Source organism: Panicum hallii, chromosome 7 (genome assembly GCF_002211085.1).
Source record: "Panicum hallii strain FIL2 chromosome 7, PHallii_v3.1, whole genome shotgun sequence".
In the NCBI taxonomy this organism is placed as follows: Eukaryota; Viridiplantae; Streptophyta; class Magnoliopsida; order Poales; family Poaceae; genus Panicum; species Panicum hallii.
This window is the reverse complement of record NC_038048.1, coordinates 37,487,016-37,504,858: the sequence shown is the minus strand read 5'-3', so window position 1 is coordinate 37,504,858 and position 17,843 is coordinate 37,487,016. Positions and strand designations below refer to the sequence as shown.

General features: G+C 45.8%; 2 protein-coding genes and 1 pseudogene across 2 annotated transcripts; 2 read left to right on the top strand and 1 right to left on the bottom strand.

Moving 5' to 3' along the window:
* The first annotated feature begins 2,471 nt into the window (after positions 1-2,471).
* Positions 2,472-2,947, top strand: LOC112898943 (annotated as a pseudogene).
* Positions 2,948-7,363: 4,416 nt separating this feature from the next.
* LOC112900999 (ricin B-like lectin R40C1) lies at positions 7,364-8,584 on the top strand. The gene is made up of 3 exons (XM_025969797.1): positions 7,364-7,590; positions 7,751-7,888; positions 7,990-8,584. The coding sequence occupies exons 1-3, from the start codon at positions 7,483-7,485 to the stop codon at positions 8,230-8,232; spliced, it is 489 nt and encodes a 162-aa protein (XP_025825582.1). The 5' UTR covers positions 7,364-7,482; the 3' UTR covers positions 8,233-8,584.
* Positions 8,585-11,136: 2,552 nt separating this feature from the next.
* LOC112901321 (glycerophosphodiester phosphodiesterase GDPDL3-like) lies at positions 11,137-16,606 on the bottom strand. Its single transcript, XM_025970209.1, has 9 exons — positions 16,218-16,606; positions 15,389-15,682; positions 15,042-15,157; positions 14,453-14,951; positions 13,406-13,444; positions 13,032-13,319; positions 12,649-12,788; positions 11,934-12,417; positions 11,137-11,810 (listed from the first exon to the last, which is right to left on the bottom strand). The coding sequence occupies exons 1-9, from the start codon at positions 16,315-16,317 to the stop codon at positions 11,524-11,526; spliced, it is 2,247 nt and encodes a 748-aa protein (XP_025825994.1). The 5' UTR covers positions 16,318-16,606; the 3' UTR covers positions 11,137-11,523.
* Positions 16,607-17,843: the final 1,237 nt, after the last annotated feature.

Here is a 17,843-nt window from a genome sequence, read left to right as displayed (position 1 = left end):
CGTTGTCATTGTTTTGTCCAAGCAAATAGCCCAGTACTTGACAAAAGGGAATATCTTACGTAGAAATGTAGTTCTTTGTGTTCAGTGAGAGTGATATAGGATTTTGTTTTGCAATAAGAACTTCTGCTAGTGAGTAAGTTAGTGAAAAATTATTTTTATGTTTCAAAAATATGAGTTAGTAGGTTTTTATGCAGTCCAGAAGCCGGTGAATGCAGCATAGATTCACTTAGCCCAAGTACTTAAACTGGGCTAGTTATTTCACTTTTCTGTTCAATCTTATATTGGCGGATGCATTCATTAGTGAGCTGACCAAGGTGTATCCTGGCAGCGCGGAATTGCATCTTCACATTTTGCATAGATGGTATGGTGTCGAGAGGTTGACCTTGTTCAATTTTCTCCACTCAGCTCTATTGGCTACCTTTTTCAAATGTAGTTTTCATCTTCATCTACTTTCTGTAGCCTATATTCCATACCAGTTCTTACTAATTTCTCTTTTCAGATGGCTCTTTCAAAACATACTCTTCTCTAACAGGGTTTTTGGTGCAACCTGTCCGGCTGGTCTTGCTAATACTTAAAATTTCTGTTACCAAACAGTGTGGTAAGATTCATACAAATCTCTCTTTCCGTTGCCCGTGCCTCTTGCTTTTTCCCATATTATATTCAATACATACTCCTCTTTTATTTCAGTATTTAGGAGATCCTATATGAGTCATTTGTGTAGGTCTTTCTCTTCCTTATTCTTCGTATACTAATTTGTTTAGCTTCTTTACTAAAAGCTTAGGTATTTATTGATATTTATTTGACATGCGCTCTTATTTGGAGTCAAAACTATATGAAAATCAGATGCTAATTTTATTTATTATATAATTTGAATTAATTTGACAATGTTTATTAGGCTAGTACGATGGTTTCTTTTAGCAAAAGATCCCCTTTTATTTCTATACCTAATTAAATTTGCTTTATCCTACTCAAAATATTTGATAACCTCGTCTAGAATTTGAGTGGCCCATGCAATTCGTGATTCTCACCCTCACCTCATGATCATTGTAATTTTTTTGAGAAGGGGAGTAAAAATAATGTTTCATGTCGTGTTAAATAGTTTGTTTTCTTTATGTTTAGGTACGCTAGTATTGTGCATGGCATTCTCCTAATCTTATTTATAGTTTATAGATTATTTGAAGAAACGGCGTGTTTGAATGGATTAAAACTAAAATTTAGCCGTGGTTAAAGTTTAGACGTTTAAACTTTAACCGGCTAAATTTAGCACTATCCTCTTTGATATCTGGGCTAAACTTTCAACGTATTACCGAGTAAAAATCACTTATACCCTTGTGCTATGCGCGCAGCAATATTTAGAGGGGGATATTTTTAGTATTTTAATATCTGGTACCAGAATTTAACCCTCATTAGCTGGGTTTAGAGGGCTAATGGACTAAACTTTAGTTGGAAGGTTGGCTAATTTTTACCCCACGTTTACCCCTCCCGTTTAGATCATCTACAACTAATTTTTAGCTAACTAAAAATTAGCCTTGTAATCCAAATATGCCCTTAGTAGCTCCAATATGTAGGCAGTACTGCTAGTTTTTGCCATACAGTTTATTGCCACCTTCTTGGAAGCCCTGATCCATTCAAATTCGAACAAAAGAATCTATCCTTACTCGCAAAAATTGTACTATTGGATCCATCTGGTTTGCACCAACGCGGCTAATTAGCATGCCAGCACATCTACCTTGAACATCAGCATTTTTACCCAGCTAAACTAATTGATGTATCCTTCTATGGTTTCCATGAATCCCCTTTCCTCTCTAAATTACATAAATCTCTCTATTAACTGCATCTTCGCCAGAGATAAGAAGAGTCTTCTCTGTTCTCTCCTATGCACCAGCCATCGCCATCGTAAGCACATTGTTTCCTCGATCATCTCCATGCTCACAGTCACACCAGCGTTGTCTGTGTTTTAACACTCACCGCTGCACAGCTGTGCAAAGGGAGCAAATGCGTGGGAGCTTAGATGTCGCACTTGATCTTAAGCACCGCGTGGCCACCCTAACAATCAATTTCCTGGTTGACGGATTGATTTTTTTTTCTTTCTCCTTTGAATAGTTATCCTTACAGTATTGAGCCGCTCCACACCCAAATCATATGATCCTCCTCGGATTGAGTTTCACCCCCCATACAAATCGGTTTCCTCGTTGCCATATTGACCTGACCCTGCTGAAATCATGCATCCTGTCGACGCTTGATCTTCTCCTTACCCGCCCAATACTGGCGATTTCATCTCATTGCATTGAGCTCACACTCATCCAAATCAAGGTGGACATTAGCACGTGCACGTGGTGGATGTTCACGGCAAGCTGCGCCGCACGCAGCAGGCGACATCAAGTAGTAGTTCAGTTCTCCCGTCCTGGATAGCTTTCCAAGGACACCGACGATCTGTAGTAGTTCAGTTCTCCCGTCCTGGGTCCCGAGCTATGTGGGGCGGCGTGCTGTCGCTCGTGCGGCAGGGCCTGCAGCGCCGGCCGAGGCGGCGGACCGCGCGGGTGGCGGACGAGAGCGCCGCCGCGGGCGCGACGACGACGTGGCCGCCCCGCGCGGAGCACCCGCGGCGGCGCCGGTCGGCGCCCTGCTGGCGGCCAGGGCGGTCCTGGCGGCGGCGCGCGGGCCGTCGGCCTGGGCGACGGCGAGGGGGCCGGCGCGGAGGAGGCGTGGGCGGCGGCGAGCGGGTGGCGCCCCGCGCGCGCGGCCGACGAGGTCGAGCACCTTATGGTGCGCGAGAGCCTGCGCTACGTCATTTACGCCTGACGCCCGCGCGCCGTGCGCATGTGTATGCGCAGCCTGTGCAGGAGCAGAAGATGGATACAGGTAACCATTGCTTGATCGTGCCGTGACTACCCGTATCTTAACCAATCGAGATCGCATACATGTATGCTCCTGTCCTGTAATCTACAGACAGTAGATAGCCGTATGTTAAGCTGTTCTTGCTCGAGAATCAGCTACTAGTTCTTTCGTGCTTGGATGCCGCGTGGCACGATGACCGAACTGATCAAAAGTGTACTGTACTGGAGACTTGGAGAGAGCAGCGGTTTCCAATCGTCAGACAGGACCGTACCCAAGGCCCCTTCCCTTTGTGCCCCTTCCCCTTACCGTGAACGTTGGTAATGGTTATGGCAAAGCGATCTTGCCAAGCCAGCAGGCGATCACACACCGGAATATCTATTCATAGCACGTGCGATTAGCCGCCGTATTATCTTCAGCGTATGATCTGTTCTTTTTTCTTTAACTCACTCACAGCCCCGTTGTTCAACAAACAGCCCAACCAAACGCTAGCTAGCTAGCTACAGCCTTTTGACTCAAACGCAGCAGCTCGATCATTTCACGTCCTGGATGCTGCAATGGCCAAGGGGGGAAAGATAGTAGAAGTTGAACGAAGAATCGAAGACCGTGCAGGCGTCGCCGTCCGTCGTCGGCAGAAGCAAACAAGTTGGGTTAGGAAATGGAAACCAATCAATTCAAGGCCATGTCTGAACTGAACGCCGGCCGGCTGTGACGCGCGCGGCTGACCAGGATGGCCCGGCTGATCGTCTGTGCAGACTGCGCCGATGCTGGGCGCCGGCAGGGCGGCATCGCTGGAACGACGTGCATGCCCACGGGCGTCCCTCTCTTACCCGACGACCACGTCGTGCTCGCCATCGCCTGCCCCTCTGATCTGCATGCGACTTCGCCTTCCGTGACCAGCTGAGAGGCAGCTTGAGACGGCTTGTGGATTCGGGACGATGATGAAGTGATGGACGGCGACTAGTCGATCTGTGTGCGTTTCGTCTCTGCTGCCAACGGCCAATTATACCATGTGGCATGAATGCCGCGCTGTGCCCGCCTGCGATCAACAACGGCACCCCGCCTGTCTCTCACGCCCCACGCCACATCAGCAGTACTGAGAAATGACACATGCAGCGGCAACGTGTGATCGGTCAACTATAGGGCTACTAGGATGGCGAGAGGGGGATAAGCTGATGACAGGACACTGCTCGCGGCCGAACCATACAATATAGAAGTTTGTGGTCATACACAACATCATCATACATATATAGAATCATATCATCTATAATACTGAAAAAGGAAATATTATTAAACATAGTAGTTTTGACTTGTTTGTGTGGTTAAAAGGTCCTGGTAATGAATTTCTTTTCTAACCAGCACCTCCAACCGGCTACTCATTTTCTTTGGAAGGGAATACTCATATTTTTTTCACCCCTCCCTATTTTACACCGTTCTCCCCTCAAAATTGATAGGAGGTTGGATGGGGCTCGTTTAGAGTTTGCTCATCAATCTGGCATCGCTCTAGACCCTGCGGTAGCTATTTGGATCCAAGTATGTAGCCACACTGAAAAATCAGCTACGCTAAAACCTGTGTGCGCGCTAAAAACTTTGGGGAAGAATGATTCACGGCCTCAAGAGACTCACCACTCATTAACGCTAAAAAATTATAAGTAATTCATTTTAAAAAATATGAAATAGGTATAAAATTATTTCTAAAAATATAACCTATCCATTCGCACTATATTTGTTAGTTATTGCGATCCAAATTTTACATATTCATAGTATTTGGTTGCTTGTAGTTATGCCTATTAATTTTGAATAACTAAGATTCAAGTAGAGCAATAGTACATATGTTACATTTTTAGAATTTTTTTTGGTACTAGTTTCATATTTTTATAATTTAAAATAAATTAATTTTGATTTTGTAGATCTAATTAGAATTTTTATTTTAAAAAAATACAAAGCCACCTTTGAAACTACCCTAAGAGACAAATTTGCCTGATGGATGGCCTCTGTTATCCGTGTTTGCAGTTGAAGGTTGAGAATCGGACTTTTACGATAGTTCGAGGGTGTAAACTAGATTTTTCCGTAAAATAAAACATGTAGAGCTAGGATCTAAATGTAATATTCCCACGTGGAGCCATGATTTGTGGTGAGTAAAATGCACAGACAGCCCTCGAACTTGATTTGGGGTGTCATCCATCCCGATCCCTACACTTTCAAATACACATTCAGATTCTTATACTTGCTAATCATATCATGTAAAGTTTAAATTATAATTTTTTAAGTTATAAAGTGAAAGTGTTTCGACTTATGTGGAGCTTATACGTGGGTCCAATTTTTTTTTGAAATTTTCTAATCAGCTCTTGTATTTTTCTTATTTTTCTCCAAAATTTGTTTCAAAACTATATGCCGAATATTTTTTCAATAATTCCTTCAAAATTTATCATTTTTATTTTCTAATTCTTTTAAAAAATATTTTTTCATACGTGTTTCTTTTTCTTTAATTTTTTATACATATCTTTTGTATTTGAATATATTTGTACAAGTAAATTGGTATAAATTATTTTTATGTGTATACATTTTATAGATATTTTTTGTTTGAAAAAATTATATAACTTTCGATTTACTTAAGCAACTGTGATTTGGACCTCAAGTAATATGATTAGAAAATTTGGAGATTGGGATGACACCCCGAGCGAAATTTAAGGATGAACGGTGCATTTTACTCATTTGCGGCCTATATCCAAACAATAACTGATATTTACATGGCTTGCATCTTCGTCTTAGTCTCCCAGGATCCAGTATGAACGATGAACTACATATTCTATCCATTGATAGTGTACGCCTCCAATCAACACACCACCCAACGCGCATTTGTCCAGTTTTTTTTCTTTAACTCACTCGTTTACAGCCCCATTGTTCATCAAACAGCCCAACCAAATGCGTCTAAAATACGGTCGAGCCTTCCGCTTCAAGCTTATCCCTACAGATACATAATCAAACGCTACAGCCTTTGACTCGAACGCAGCAGCTCGATCATTTCACGTCCTGGGTGCTGCAACGGCCAAGGGAAAAAAGATAGAAATTGAACGAAGAATCGAAGACCCTGCATGCAGGCGTCATCGTCGGCAGAAGCTAACAAGATGGGTTAGGAAATGGAATCAATCAAATCAAATTTCAAGGCTATCTCTGAACGCCGGCTGTGACTCGGCTTCGACGACTAGTCATCATACTCGCCATCTCGCCTGGTCTCTGCGATCATCACCTTCCATGATCAACTTTTAGACAGCTTGAGAAGGCCTGTGGATTTGAGAAGATGAAGCGAAGGACGGCGTCGATCCGTGTGCCTTTCGTCTCTGCCAACGGCCAATTACTATGCCACCATGCCGGCGCCTGTGCCAGTGTGCCACTGTTTGTGGTCAACGGTGGCGCCACCCTCCCATCTCTCATGACCAACCTGTTTTGCATGCATCTAGTTGTGGTACGGTAATGGATCCTGGCTCTTATTCCTCCTACACAATTCAACTCGATCTTTGATTATTTTTTGCTCAAAATTATACAAAATATAAGCACAGCCTTTAAATTATTTAGATTAAAATTTTAGAATCTTTCCACCCCTACGTACCGGCACCCCACGTGAACAAAAGAAATTAAGAAATGACACATGCAGACGTCAATACGAGCAGTCAGCAGTCAACGCTAGGGCTATGATAGCGAGAGGTGGATAAGTTGACAAGACCCTGCTCACGGCCGAACCATAGAATAGTGAAGCTTGTGGTGGTACACAACATTATCATGCGTATAGAAACATTTATAATTTCGAAACAATGTTGTTAGGTTTAATTAGTGTGTGTGGTTAAAATTTTATGGTAATGAGTTGCTTTTCTAACCGGCATCTCCAACCGACTACTCATATTCGATCCTCCTTTTTTCCTCAAGTAGGGGTTTTCTCATTCAAATTCCACCCCCCCTTCTCGACATGCTCAATCGGATACTGTATGTTATTTCTTTTCCACACGTTTTTTGTGGGGTCCTACCTACTGGAAAAAATATGATTCAAGACCGGAAGGCACGCATCACTCATTAGCAAAATCAGTGAGCTACGAATGAGTTTTCATGCATCGTATTTCATCTTAATTTCCCTTACTAATGTCATTTAGTGTAAATGGAATAATTTGGCAGCTCTTCATAATTTTTTTTTCTACAAGTTCCATTATTATCATGATTTTCTACAATTGTACACTCCTATTTTGATAAGCTTGATTTTTAGAATATAATCGTAAATTACTAATGTACCTGATATGTGCTGCATGTACGTGTCTTTTCTCTACAGTTGGTGCTTCCAGTGTTTTTTTTTGTATGAACTACGTTCACGTCACTGGAGCCTCGAGGAAAAAGTAATGACTTGACGAACACACATGGTCAGTCGTAATTAATCTTATCTCTCTCTGTGTTTACGACGGAAAATCACGTTGGCCGCATATGCGTGAGGGCCACGCGCAGCGAGTATAAAAGGTAGCCTTGGGAGGCCTCAAATCACAACAGAGCGACAAGTTCACTTGGTCCAAGTCGTGGGGAAACACAGCTAGCTTTCTTGCTGGTAGCGCTGCGCCGTCTTTGTTTGTTCCCTTCCCTAGTCAGGAAGCTAGCAACAGTTGAGCCATGCCGCAGCACATCAGGATTTTCTGCAGGGAGGACATCAACCTGAGCGTGGCCGTCCGTGGCAGCACGGTGGTCCTCGCTCGTACCAACCCCGCCGACGAATCGCAGGCAAGGCCAGCCGCCCGATCATCAATTCATCATTGCATTACGTATCCTAACATACCATAAGATTATTGTTAGTTAATTAGTTTACCCTTCAATAATATATATATATATATAATAAAATCCGTCATGTACTCCTACACGGAAATGTGTACATGCACAACAGCACTGGGTCCAAGAGTTCAGCGGCTCCGGGATGGTGACCGACGACGAGGGCCAGCGGGCGTTCGCGCTGGTGAACAAGGCCACGGGGCTAGCCCTGGTGAACAAGAACCTGATCACCCCGTCAGATAATGTAGTGCATGTAAGTGATGAGGAAGCTGCATCTCCTTCCGGCCACCCTGCTTCTCCAACGACGATCCCTCCATCGTCAGACTGACTCACGTGCCCATGCCTGACGTGCAGGTGCAGCTGGCCCCCTACTTCGGCGACGTGCGCGTGGACCTGTCGATGCTGTGGACGCTGGGCGCCGCCGACCTCGGAGGCGGCTTCCGCGAGGTGAGGGTGCTCCGGGACACCACCCAGACCCTCAACGGTCTGGGGGGCAACGTCAGGGACGGCACGGTGGTCGGGATCTTCCCTTCCCATCAGCAGAGTCCCAACGCGGTGTGGAACCTCGCTCCCGTCCACGTCTCCGACGCGGAATGAGATCGATTATTCATTCCGGCGAGCCGGCGCGACGGATGATGGATCGGACCGCGCCCGCGCGCGCGTCCGTCCGCCATCTGGAGCCGCCGCGCCGTGGAGGTGTGTGGAACCAGCCGTTCGTCTCCGTCTCCGTCCGTCGGTCGGCCTTCGCCGCCGCCGCCGCCGTTGCCGCTCTGTACTGTTCTGTTCGTGATCGATGTGTGTTTCGTGTTCCACAATAAAGCAAGCCTGCACGGTCGTCGTAGCCAGCCGGCCGAGGAGCTTGCGGTGTGCATCTTTTTTCATGGGCATGCGGCACGCCTTCTGTTTGTTGTTCACTATTAAATAAAACTGGTTCCAATCTGCATGATTCTGATCGTGACCCCTTCTGCTTGCTCGGTTGTTGGATGCTCAAACTACTCTGCTATTCTAGCGGATGTGCCGCAAACTGCACCGGCCGTTGTTTGATCTGGCGCTGCCACATCCGAACCTGTCAGGAGACGGTACGCAGAGCCTGTCCCGGTTCAAATTCTCTAGCTTTCTAGCTGCTAGCCGCACCTGTACTGTAGGGTTGGCTATCTAACCCCGCCGGCCGGCAAAACGAGCGCATGGGAGGTAGGAGATCAGGAGAAGCCTGAAATCCTGCGCTAGCTAATTCCTGGCCGGTGCGGAGCAGTTGTTTTCGGCGTGACCGACCGTCCCTCCACTAACCTCGCAACCTTTCCAGCTTTAGCCAGTGCTCGTCCCTCTCCCAGTAGCCCCGGCCGCCGCCACGCCCGGTCCTTGTGCCTTCATCACCAAGCAAGACTTGGTCAAACAGTCCCTGTAACCTGAGTGATCCTGGGAGCAGAGAACCAAAAGGGGAAGTCTGTTTTGACGTTCTTGGAAGTCCGTCCGTCCGTCAGCGAGTTTGTCGCTGATCCGATCTTCCTCTGGCTACGCGGCCCGTGCTGTGTCGCTTGTGCGGCGTGGCCTGCGGCGGCGGCGGGTGGTCGACGAGAGCGCGCTCGGCAGCGGCGGCCCGGACGCGATAGCCGACGGCGGCTTAGTGGCGCCGCGCGAAGTCCCCGCGGCGGCGCCTGGCGCCCTCCGCCTCGACGGTGAGGATGCCGGCGCCCGGCGCGCGCGGCCGAGGAGGGGCCGGCTGCGGCATTACCCAAGAAGAAGGTTCATTCGTAAATTTTAGGAGGACAATTTTCAATATACCCCTTGATTTGGATCGCGATTAATAGTCGCGATCCAAAAGAGGGGTATATTTATAAAATGCGATCCGAAGTTTTGCAGGATACCCCTAATTTGGATCGCCATTACTGATCGCAATCCAAAATAGTGGTGCTTTTGTAAAATACATATCTGGAATTTGCACTATAACCCCCAATACCGCATTTCGGATCGCGGCCGCTGCTGCCGGAGACCCCATCGCCACGCCACCACCCTCCATCAATCGCCGCATCGGCGTCTGGATCACAAGCCTCGCTTCTTCCGGAACCCCCCAACCGCCGACACCCACCGCCTTCAACTGGTGGGGAACCGCTCTGGCGGCGAGCCAGACGCCACCGGAGGAGGCGAAGACGGCAAGCGGCCATGGGAGGCGAGCGGTGTGCCTGCCTGCGGAGTTCTAGCATCATCACCATGGCGTGATGGTCTATATCCTCCATCCTCGATCTGCGACATAAACAGCCTGACTGAAGCTCCGAGTGAAGGGGAAAATCAGACGATGAGGCAACATGTTTGATTGAAATTGGTGTCAGAGCTTCACCGTTTTCGATTCAAATTTTGTGTTATCACCTTTTGCGTCCCACTTGATCATTGCAATTCCAGCTTGATCAGGTCAGCTCGTCATGCTTAATTTCGCACCAATTTACTGACACAACATCTGATGATTTCAGTGCGTACTAGCTTGGATATAAAATTTTCTGTTGGAGGGCAATTTGGGATCTGCTTGACACTGGAAAGTAACTGGGCGGCCAATGTGATTCGGTTCCTTTGGAGGCAGCAGCAGGATAGGACATGGATGGGAGACGCACCTGTCCAGCTGTCCTACACTCGTACTACTGATTATTACTGTAGTAAAGTTCAGGCAAGGATCCCTTGAAAGTGAGTTCTTTTTATTTTCTCGATTCTTTTTTTGTTTTGATAATGGATTCTTAGCACTAGTAAACTCCTTCGACATGATCGTACATGTACGTCAGTGGGCTACGTGTCTACGTGGGTTTTCAACCGTCAGATCACACGGCAGAGGTAAAGAAGATGACAGAGTTTACACAAGATAGGTCAGATTTCCCCCTCAAGAAAGACGGATCAGGCACATAGCTGCATGTCATGTTCTGTTTGACCATCAGACGTGAACGGAACATTTCCTTACCATGTGCACGCGGCTGTCCATCGCAGTGCTTATCATGAACAGGGCTGGCTGGCGACGAGATAAGAACCGGATTTGCAGGTCGTTATCGGCATCTCGCATCAGATATGGCGCTGAGGTGCCATCCGTCCACCCACCCCGCCTGTTCGTGCTTGCGCGGTCATCTTCTTGGATGGATCATGAATGGACTAGTTGCCGATCGAGGCCCTAGGCCTAGGCCATTCGGTATCCAGGAATGGCCTTTGGTTTCTGATTTGTTTGTGGCACCGGGTAAACGAGCTGGATGAGGGCATGCTGTCATTTCAGGGCTTCAGACTTCAGAGAAAAGAACGGTAACATGGCCTCCGAACGAGGAAGCAGACTCTGAGATTGCAAGGGTAAAAATCACAAGAACTCTACACTGTATGCCAACGACAAAAGCCGCCAGGCCAGGGAAACAGGCAATCAACGCAAAAACTAGCACCTGCATACGAGTGCGGTACGATGCAAAATTCAACGTGCACAGGGCACAAGAGTATGAAAGAACATACCTATTGTGACTGGATCAGAGAACACACAGGTCATCCGGAAACACATCCATCTCAATATCTCATGTGCAACGCCATCATAATTCAGGGATGGTTGTCGCAACTTTCATATTTTTCAGCCTTTCAGTACAGATCAGTCATGGGGGTTCATAGGCTCAGAGTGTAGAGAACTATGCCATATTGCCATCTGAGTTGCTAACACTAGACCATAGCCCTTACTTTGCCTAGAGCCTTGAGAAGAAGTGATAATATATTACCCATCACACATATATGTACTGAAACGTCAGCATGGACCATGGATAACTCAGAGAAGTGTCATATGCATTCCGAACCTAATCTGCTACAGGTGGTGAAGAATATTTGATTAGTACTAGATTGGTGCGGTGTCCAGTTTGAACGACGAACATGACTTGCATCGCAAGCTCAGACCAGGGAACACCAAGCAAAAAGCATTGGCAGTATGACAAGGACCAGAATATGAGTAGCATGAGCATGCATCCTGGTTGCGCCCGAGTGTGTTGGCGACGTACTGCTGTTTGATCTGGCAGGAGGCAGGGGTGGCTCTGCCACGTCCGAGTCTGTCAGGAGCGGCATGGGAGCCAATGCTGGTGGCTGCGCAGTTTTCATCATGATGGTTTGCATGAGATCGCCAGCACGAGCAGGGTCCATGAAAACCGGTGTGCTGTTCCCCATGTTCATGCAATTGTTCGCTGCAAAATAGAACGCATTGTATGAGTGCAGTAGATTCACAGCTGCAGGTATTTTGGATGCTCTGTGAACTGAACATGCCGCTATCTAGATGCAAGAAAGACAAGAAGGCTAACTGAGCTTACACTTGTATCTTCTTGCTGTGGCAGGGAACTCGGTGATCAGGCCATCCACTCCTGCGGCTGTAACATACCAATTGATTTGCACCGTGGCATCTGAGAAGAAATCGTATGCTTGAGACGCAAACTCATTCATGAGCGTGTAAACATAGACTGAGAGACCCGCATTCTGCAGTGTCTGGACAAGATTGGTCTTGTACATTGTGAAATGGTGGGATTCAGGGAAAACAGAGCCAGTATCAACGGAGACGGCACTAGCAAACTTTTTTATGTCCGTGAGGGAGGAAGGTGCAGCGTCCCTGACTTCTTCGTTGATCATGTACACAAGATCATACTTCATTTGCTGCTTGAACTTCTCCAGAACTGAACTATTCGTCGACTGAATCATAACTTTCTGGGCAGTTTGATTGTTGTAACCAGCATCACCAAGGGCTTTGATAACTGTTTCTACCATGTCAAATCCAAGTTCCTCTGCCACAAAAGCGGCATACTGCAAAATATGACCAGCAAGTTAATTGAGGGCAAAATCTATAACTGGAAGTCTTTACATTTTTACGGGTTTTGTCTTCATCGATATGACAAACCCTAGTACTAAAATATGACGACAGAACAACCTAATGAATCAACAGAAGTAATAGTGGCAGCCAATATCATAACAGTAAATAAATGAATGTGGTTCTTTTCATGCACTTAAAAACTCAGTATTAGTATAAATTCTCACCTCTATACTGATCATGATTCCTGATAAATCCTTGTCTTTTGTGAAGTCCAAAAAGTCTGATAGTCTCATGAAATTTCCTGCATTCCTGTATCTCGGATTTCTATCAAGTCTGTAGGTGGTAAATGGGGTAGATATTTTGGCTGTAAGGATGGAGAAAAGTTAATGTCAGAATGCAGGCTTGATGCCAATGAAGCAAACAATAGCAGAGCAATAAAGCTATCTAGATGGTCAATAAAATATATAAGTAGTCAATAAAAGCTGATCCGGATCAGATAGCAGGTGACTTAGGGTCTAGCAAAATAGTTTCTCCTGATTTACATAACAAGTAAAATATAAAATTTTGCACTTTGTTTCAATAGCAGAAACATTTCAATTCAACTTACGTCTCAGATTCTTTACAATGTCATCCCACGTGAGGTTGAACGTGAAGACTCCTCGCACACTCTGAATATCTTTTATCACTGCCGTCTGAGAGGCAAATTGCGATCTTGCTACAGTAGTATCATCCATTAGGTTAACAGAACTCATGCATACTAGCACCCCGTCTTTGGTCACTTGAACAGGACAGTCAATGACATCTGCGCCATCATCAACTGCTTTTTGATAAGCTAGATCAGTGCACCCAGGGTAGTCCCCACTAGCACCATTGTGGGAAATAATAAGAGGCTTTCCTACATTCCAAAAGTGAGGAACTGGTTACCAGCAATAGATAAACATGAAGGAAGAAAGAAACAATGAACAAAGGATCTAGACATACCATGATCTGTGTTACTTTTGTTTAAATTGGCAAAACAGCCTGCACAAATAAGATATGAAACACTGTGGATGAGAAGCTATAACACATCTGAATAGTCAGGTAAGTTGTATGAACACAGACTATAGAAACAACAACAAAATAAAACGGGTTCAAAATATGGTGTAAAAGCTGAAAAACGCACTGGATATTTGTGGCAAATGCTCTTTGATTTCTACGGAAACGAAACAACAATGTCACAGGAGATTTAGATATTGATTCTCTCTCAATTTGTTAGTTTTCCTGGATATCAAGTTAGAGATAAGATCGTATAGTTACCTGCCTGTATTTATCCTAATGATTCGTCTTACTTGTCAGGATAACGTGAAATATGTTTAGAGGTAATATTCATTAGGGCTACATATTAATCTCTTTCAATTTGTTAGTTTTCCTGGATATCAAGTTAGCAATACGATTTTATAGTTACCTGCTGTATCTATCCTAATGTTTTGTTTAATTTGCTTGCGTATCAAGTTACAGATGTTTAGATATAAGATTTATTAGGGCAATCAAGCTAGATCTGTTGAGAACCTCTTGGCTTCAGCTGGAGGAAATCCAGCGAAAAGACAATTTCGCAGCCATCCAAACCTCTGAAACCAGTATAAAGGTACATGCCGCAAAGCAGAAAACGTGGAATATTTGAAAAGATCCACTATACCACATATTTTGAAGAGTGATTGAAGCAAGCATGAAAACAAAGGAGAATATCAAGATTATTCCATGCTGTGTGCTAAGAAAACAGCAAAATTATGCAGCTTGTAGATTTGGTTGGTGAGTTACTTCCTTCAGGAACAGAGAACCGCTTTCTCAAATAAAAAATAGAGTTCTAAATAGCTATAAAACCTATTAGATAAAACCAAGTTCATGTCAAAACTTTTGTGGTTTAACCCAAATTATTGACTTAGAAGCCTGACCCACTGCTTTCTTTCCTCATAAAAGAAAATGGTAGAAAATTCGAAGAACAAAATTGTGTTGAGACAAAATAAAAATGTAGAAAGAATTAGGACTCACCAATTGCTTCTGATGGTGTAACAGGGAAATCAGACAGTACACCATCAACAGAGAACACACCATTATCAATGAATGACAGATATTCTGCTAAGGGATCGTAGCTATGGTTGTAACTGAGCATAAAGTCATTTGCAAAATCAGCAGCATAAATTTCTAACCCAGCTTTATGAGCGTCATCGACAACTGAAGTATACGGTTGTAGATAATTATCTGATGAAGTAAGCCAAATATAGCTCTTTGGGACCAGTATCCCGGATGCAAATGTCTTGACAAATGTAAGGTTCTTCAAGACGGAACCATACGTCTTGTTCATAGATGGTTCGAGAGTGCTCTCATCAAGAAAGCGGAACACAAGCTTCGTCTTGTTGCTAACTCTTCCATGTACGCTGGTGAGGAAGGTCACTTCAGGTGACGAGATATAATTGACAACAACACGCTTAGATACAGAAATGATATAGTTCCTCATACTTAGATTGAAATGGCTGTAGAACCTGTCATGCTGCAAATGGCATTAATACGAGGTTACAGCATGACAGCAGAAAACAGTCCAAACGTGATCTACTATATAGAATGGTATTCTCAGTTGTACCTGAACATTAAGCCAAATTCCAGGAGGTTTGAATTTGGACTGCACGTCTTCAACAGCAAGTATTGGATAGGAATTTGAATCAAATCTGGGTGTTCGAGAACTGATTGACCGCACGACTGCTTGACATATACATCACGATGAGTTAGATAAGTAAACAAATCATGTTGCTCAAATCATGGAAAGTTCACAGCAAGACTGCAAGAGGCATTTCCCCTGTGCCTAGGCACGTTTTTCATTAAGAGGGGAAGAGGCATTTCCCGTTTCTTCGTCTAATACTAACATGGCTACTGGCATAAACAACATACAATATTTAATGAGATAACTTAGGACAGTGTCATAGCACTTACGAGTGACTTGTCCAAGCTCAGTGATATTGTAGTCGACAGAGAACCATCCTGAGGTAGGCACACCATTGACAAGGTAGCTCTTCTGACCCTGTGCATAGATATCTGCAATATTTGTGCAGTTGTCCATCTTTATGTCCGGCAAGCAAATGCCAAACTCATCCTTGGTCAGCCGCACATCGCAGTATAGTATTGTATCCGGCGAGCTAGCATACTGCACAAATCTATAAGCATCTTCGCTTGAATCAGGGAACAACCCTGAAAATCCACCCTTTGCTACAATTGCTGGCGCCTTGCCTGAAAAAACAGGCGTATCTGTTAGCCTACAGTATGCATGACATGGGTGGATCCTAACTCTGATCCGAAATGCATCCAGGAAGCAGGATGTCTTGTGCAAAATGGGATATGCAGGTATGATAAAACCTCAAGGAGACCACGCTCTATGTCTCTGTAACAATAAGAAACGTAAAGTATACAGAGATACTAGCAGCCCACAGTCATGTACCAAAACTTCATCTCAAAAGCTGCAGCCAGGTCCTAAATAAGTACGCAATAACTTGACCATCAGCTGAACGCCTGAGAGACTAAGCTACCAGTGGGGAAAGAAGACATCTTGCTTGGTCCAAAAACATCCCCTGACCCAAAATCTAAAATCCGTAGCTAATTGCAGGAATTTCCGGCGATGCTAGAATGGATGAAAATAGAACAAGGCTAAAAGCAAAACAGATGTGCGCAAAAGAGGGTTTTTTGAGCGAACATGAACTGGCGGCGTCCCAGAGTCAAAGGCTCGGCCCTGGAAGAAAAGAAGAGGACCATGGGGGGACGCGCGTACCGCTCAATGTCTTCCAAGAGGAGGCCTCCTGCGCGGCGGCGATGCCCAGCCACAGCAGCACGAGCGAAGCAAGAACGGAGCAGACATGGCTGGCCCTCATCGCCTCCGGCGTAGAGCGCCACCCGGCCCTCGGCGCAAGGACACAGCTCCGTGAACGGCGGTCTGGACCGAAAATGCCGCCCCCCAGGAGGCCGAGAAGGCAGCAAGAACCAAGAAATCCCCTTGACCTTGAGCCGCCGCAATGGCTTTGCTGGATTTTGAGAATTTGAGACCCGGGAGAGGAAGACAGAGGAGTGAAGACGAGGTGAAGTAGTGCCGAGCTGCGTCGGGGGAGGCGAGGGGCGAGCAGGAAGGAGAGTACTGGCAGCAGGGAAAGGTGGTGGGGTACACGGAGTCGGAGGGAGTAGTAGTGGTGGTCAAATAATGAGACACCTGCCTCCAGCCTCCATTTGATCCCCCGAGGATCAGCGCTGCGGCTCGATCGTTTGGGGGTTTCTGCAGGATCAAATCAAGGACTGCTCAACAGATTTGGGGTTGTGTTTACAGCTAGGTACAGCTGTAGTATCTGAAAATAAATGTACGTGTATACAGGCGTCTCTACACACGCATCTAGAACTCACAGACGGCACACAGATTGGCAGCCGTGTCTCTAGACCGCTAGCGGGAATGATGGGACCACCTAAGACTCGGCTGGCAATGGATACATTGTTGTCCTATTGTACCTTCACGTGTGACAATTGTATCCCTATTGATAATGATAGAACCAACTAAGATGGTGTTTGGCTGGACTTTATCCGACTCCAACCCCCGTACTATAGACCACTGTTGTTGTGGAGTCAGGAGAAGCTTCAACAACCCAGCTCCGCCGGCTCCTTATGTCCCTCTACGCAAAAAATAGTGGAGCCGGAGCTATTTTTCTTGCCGCTACAGGGTGAAACAGTGCAGCACAGTACGAAAGAGCTGGAGCCGGTGGCGGAGGAGTCCTGCCAAAGAGGCTCTAAGACACACTAGACATCCCTCAAAAAAACTAAGACTCACTAGACACCCCTCAAAAAAAAAAACTAAGACTCACTAGGAATACATCACCATTCTACCATGGCTTCAAGCGACATTTGCATCAACCAAGTTGAAATGACCTTCCTAGGTATTTCGTGCTCTCTCGTTAGTACCGCAATTTCCTCGTCATTTAGTCATCAAAGTACGATCTCGGTCTCTAGTACTCCAATCGGCACCGTTGGGTAGTTACCTTTTCCAGTAATGCTGGTGTTCATATGCTAGCAGAAAGGAACACGAGTAATGACGCGGAGGGTAGAGTTGTTTGGGTGGTTAAAGAAATCATGGCCGAACCAATCTGGTACAGGTACTGAGAAACCGTAGCTTATCACTTGTGTTTGTACAGTAAACGGCACTGTAAGCTTGCTCCTGAGAGGCTGAGACTTCCTTCGGTTGCATCTGTTTGAGCCTGATGAGATGGCGTAGGAGTAAGCAGCAACAGTGAAAGGACCTGGAGTCCTGGACCCACAGCTCCCTGACAGGATGGCTGACGCACGCAGGGTCCCCGCGGAATAAACGCCTGGGTGCAGTGCAGTGCAGGTGGACCAGGCCCACACGCGCCCGTCGCAGGTC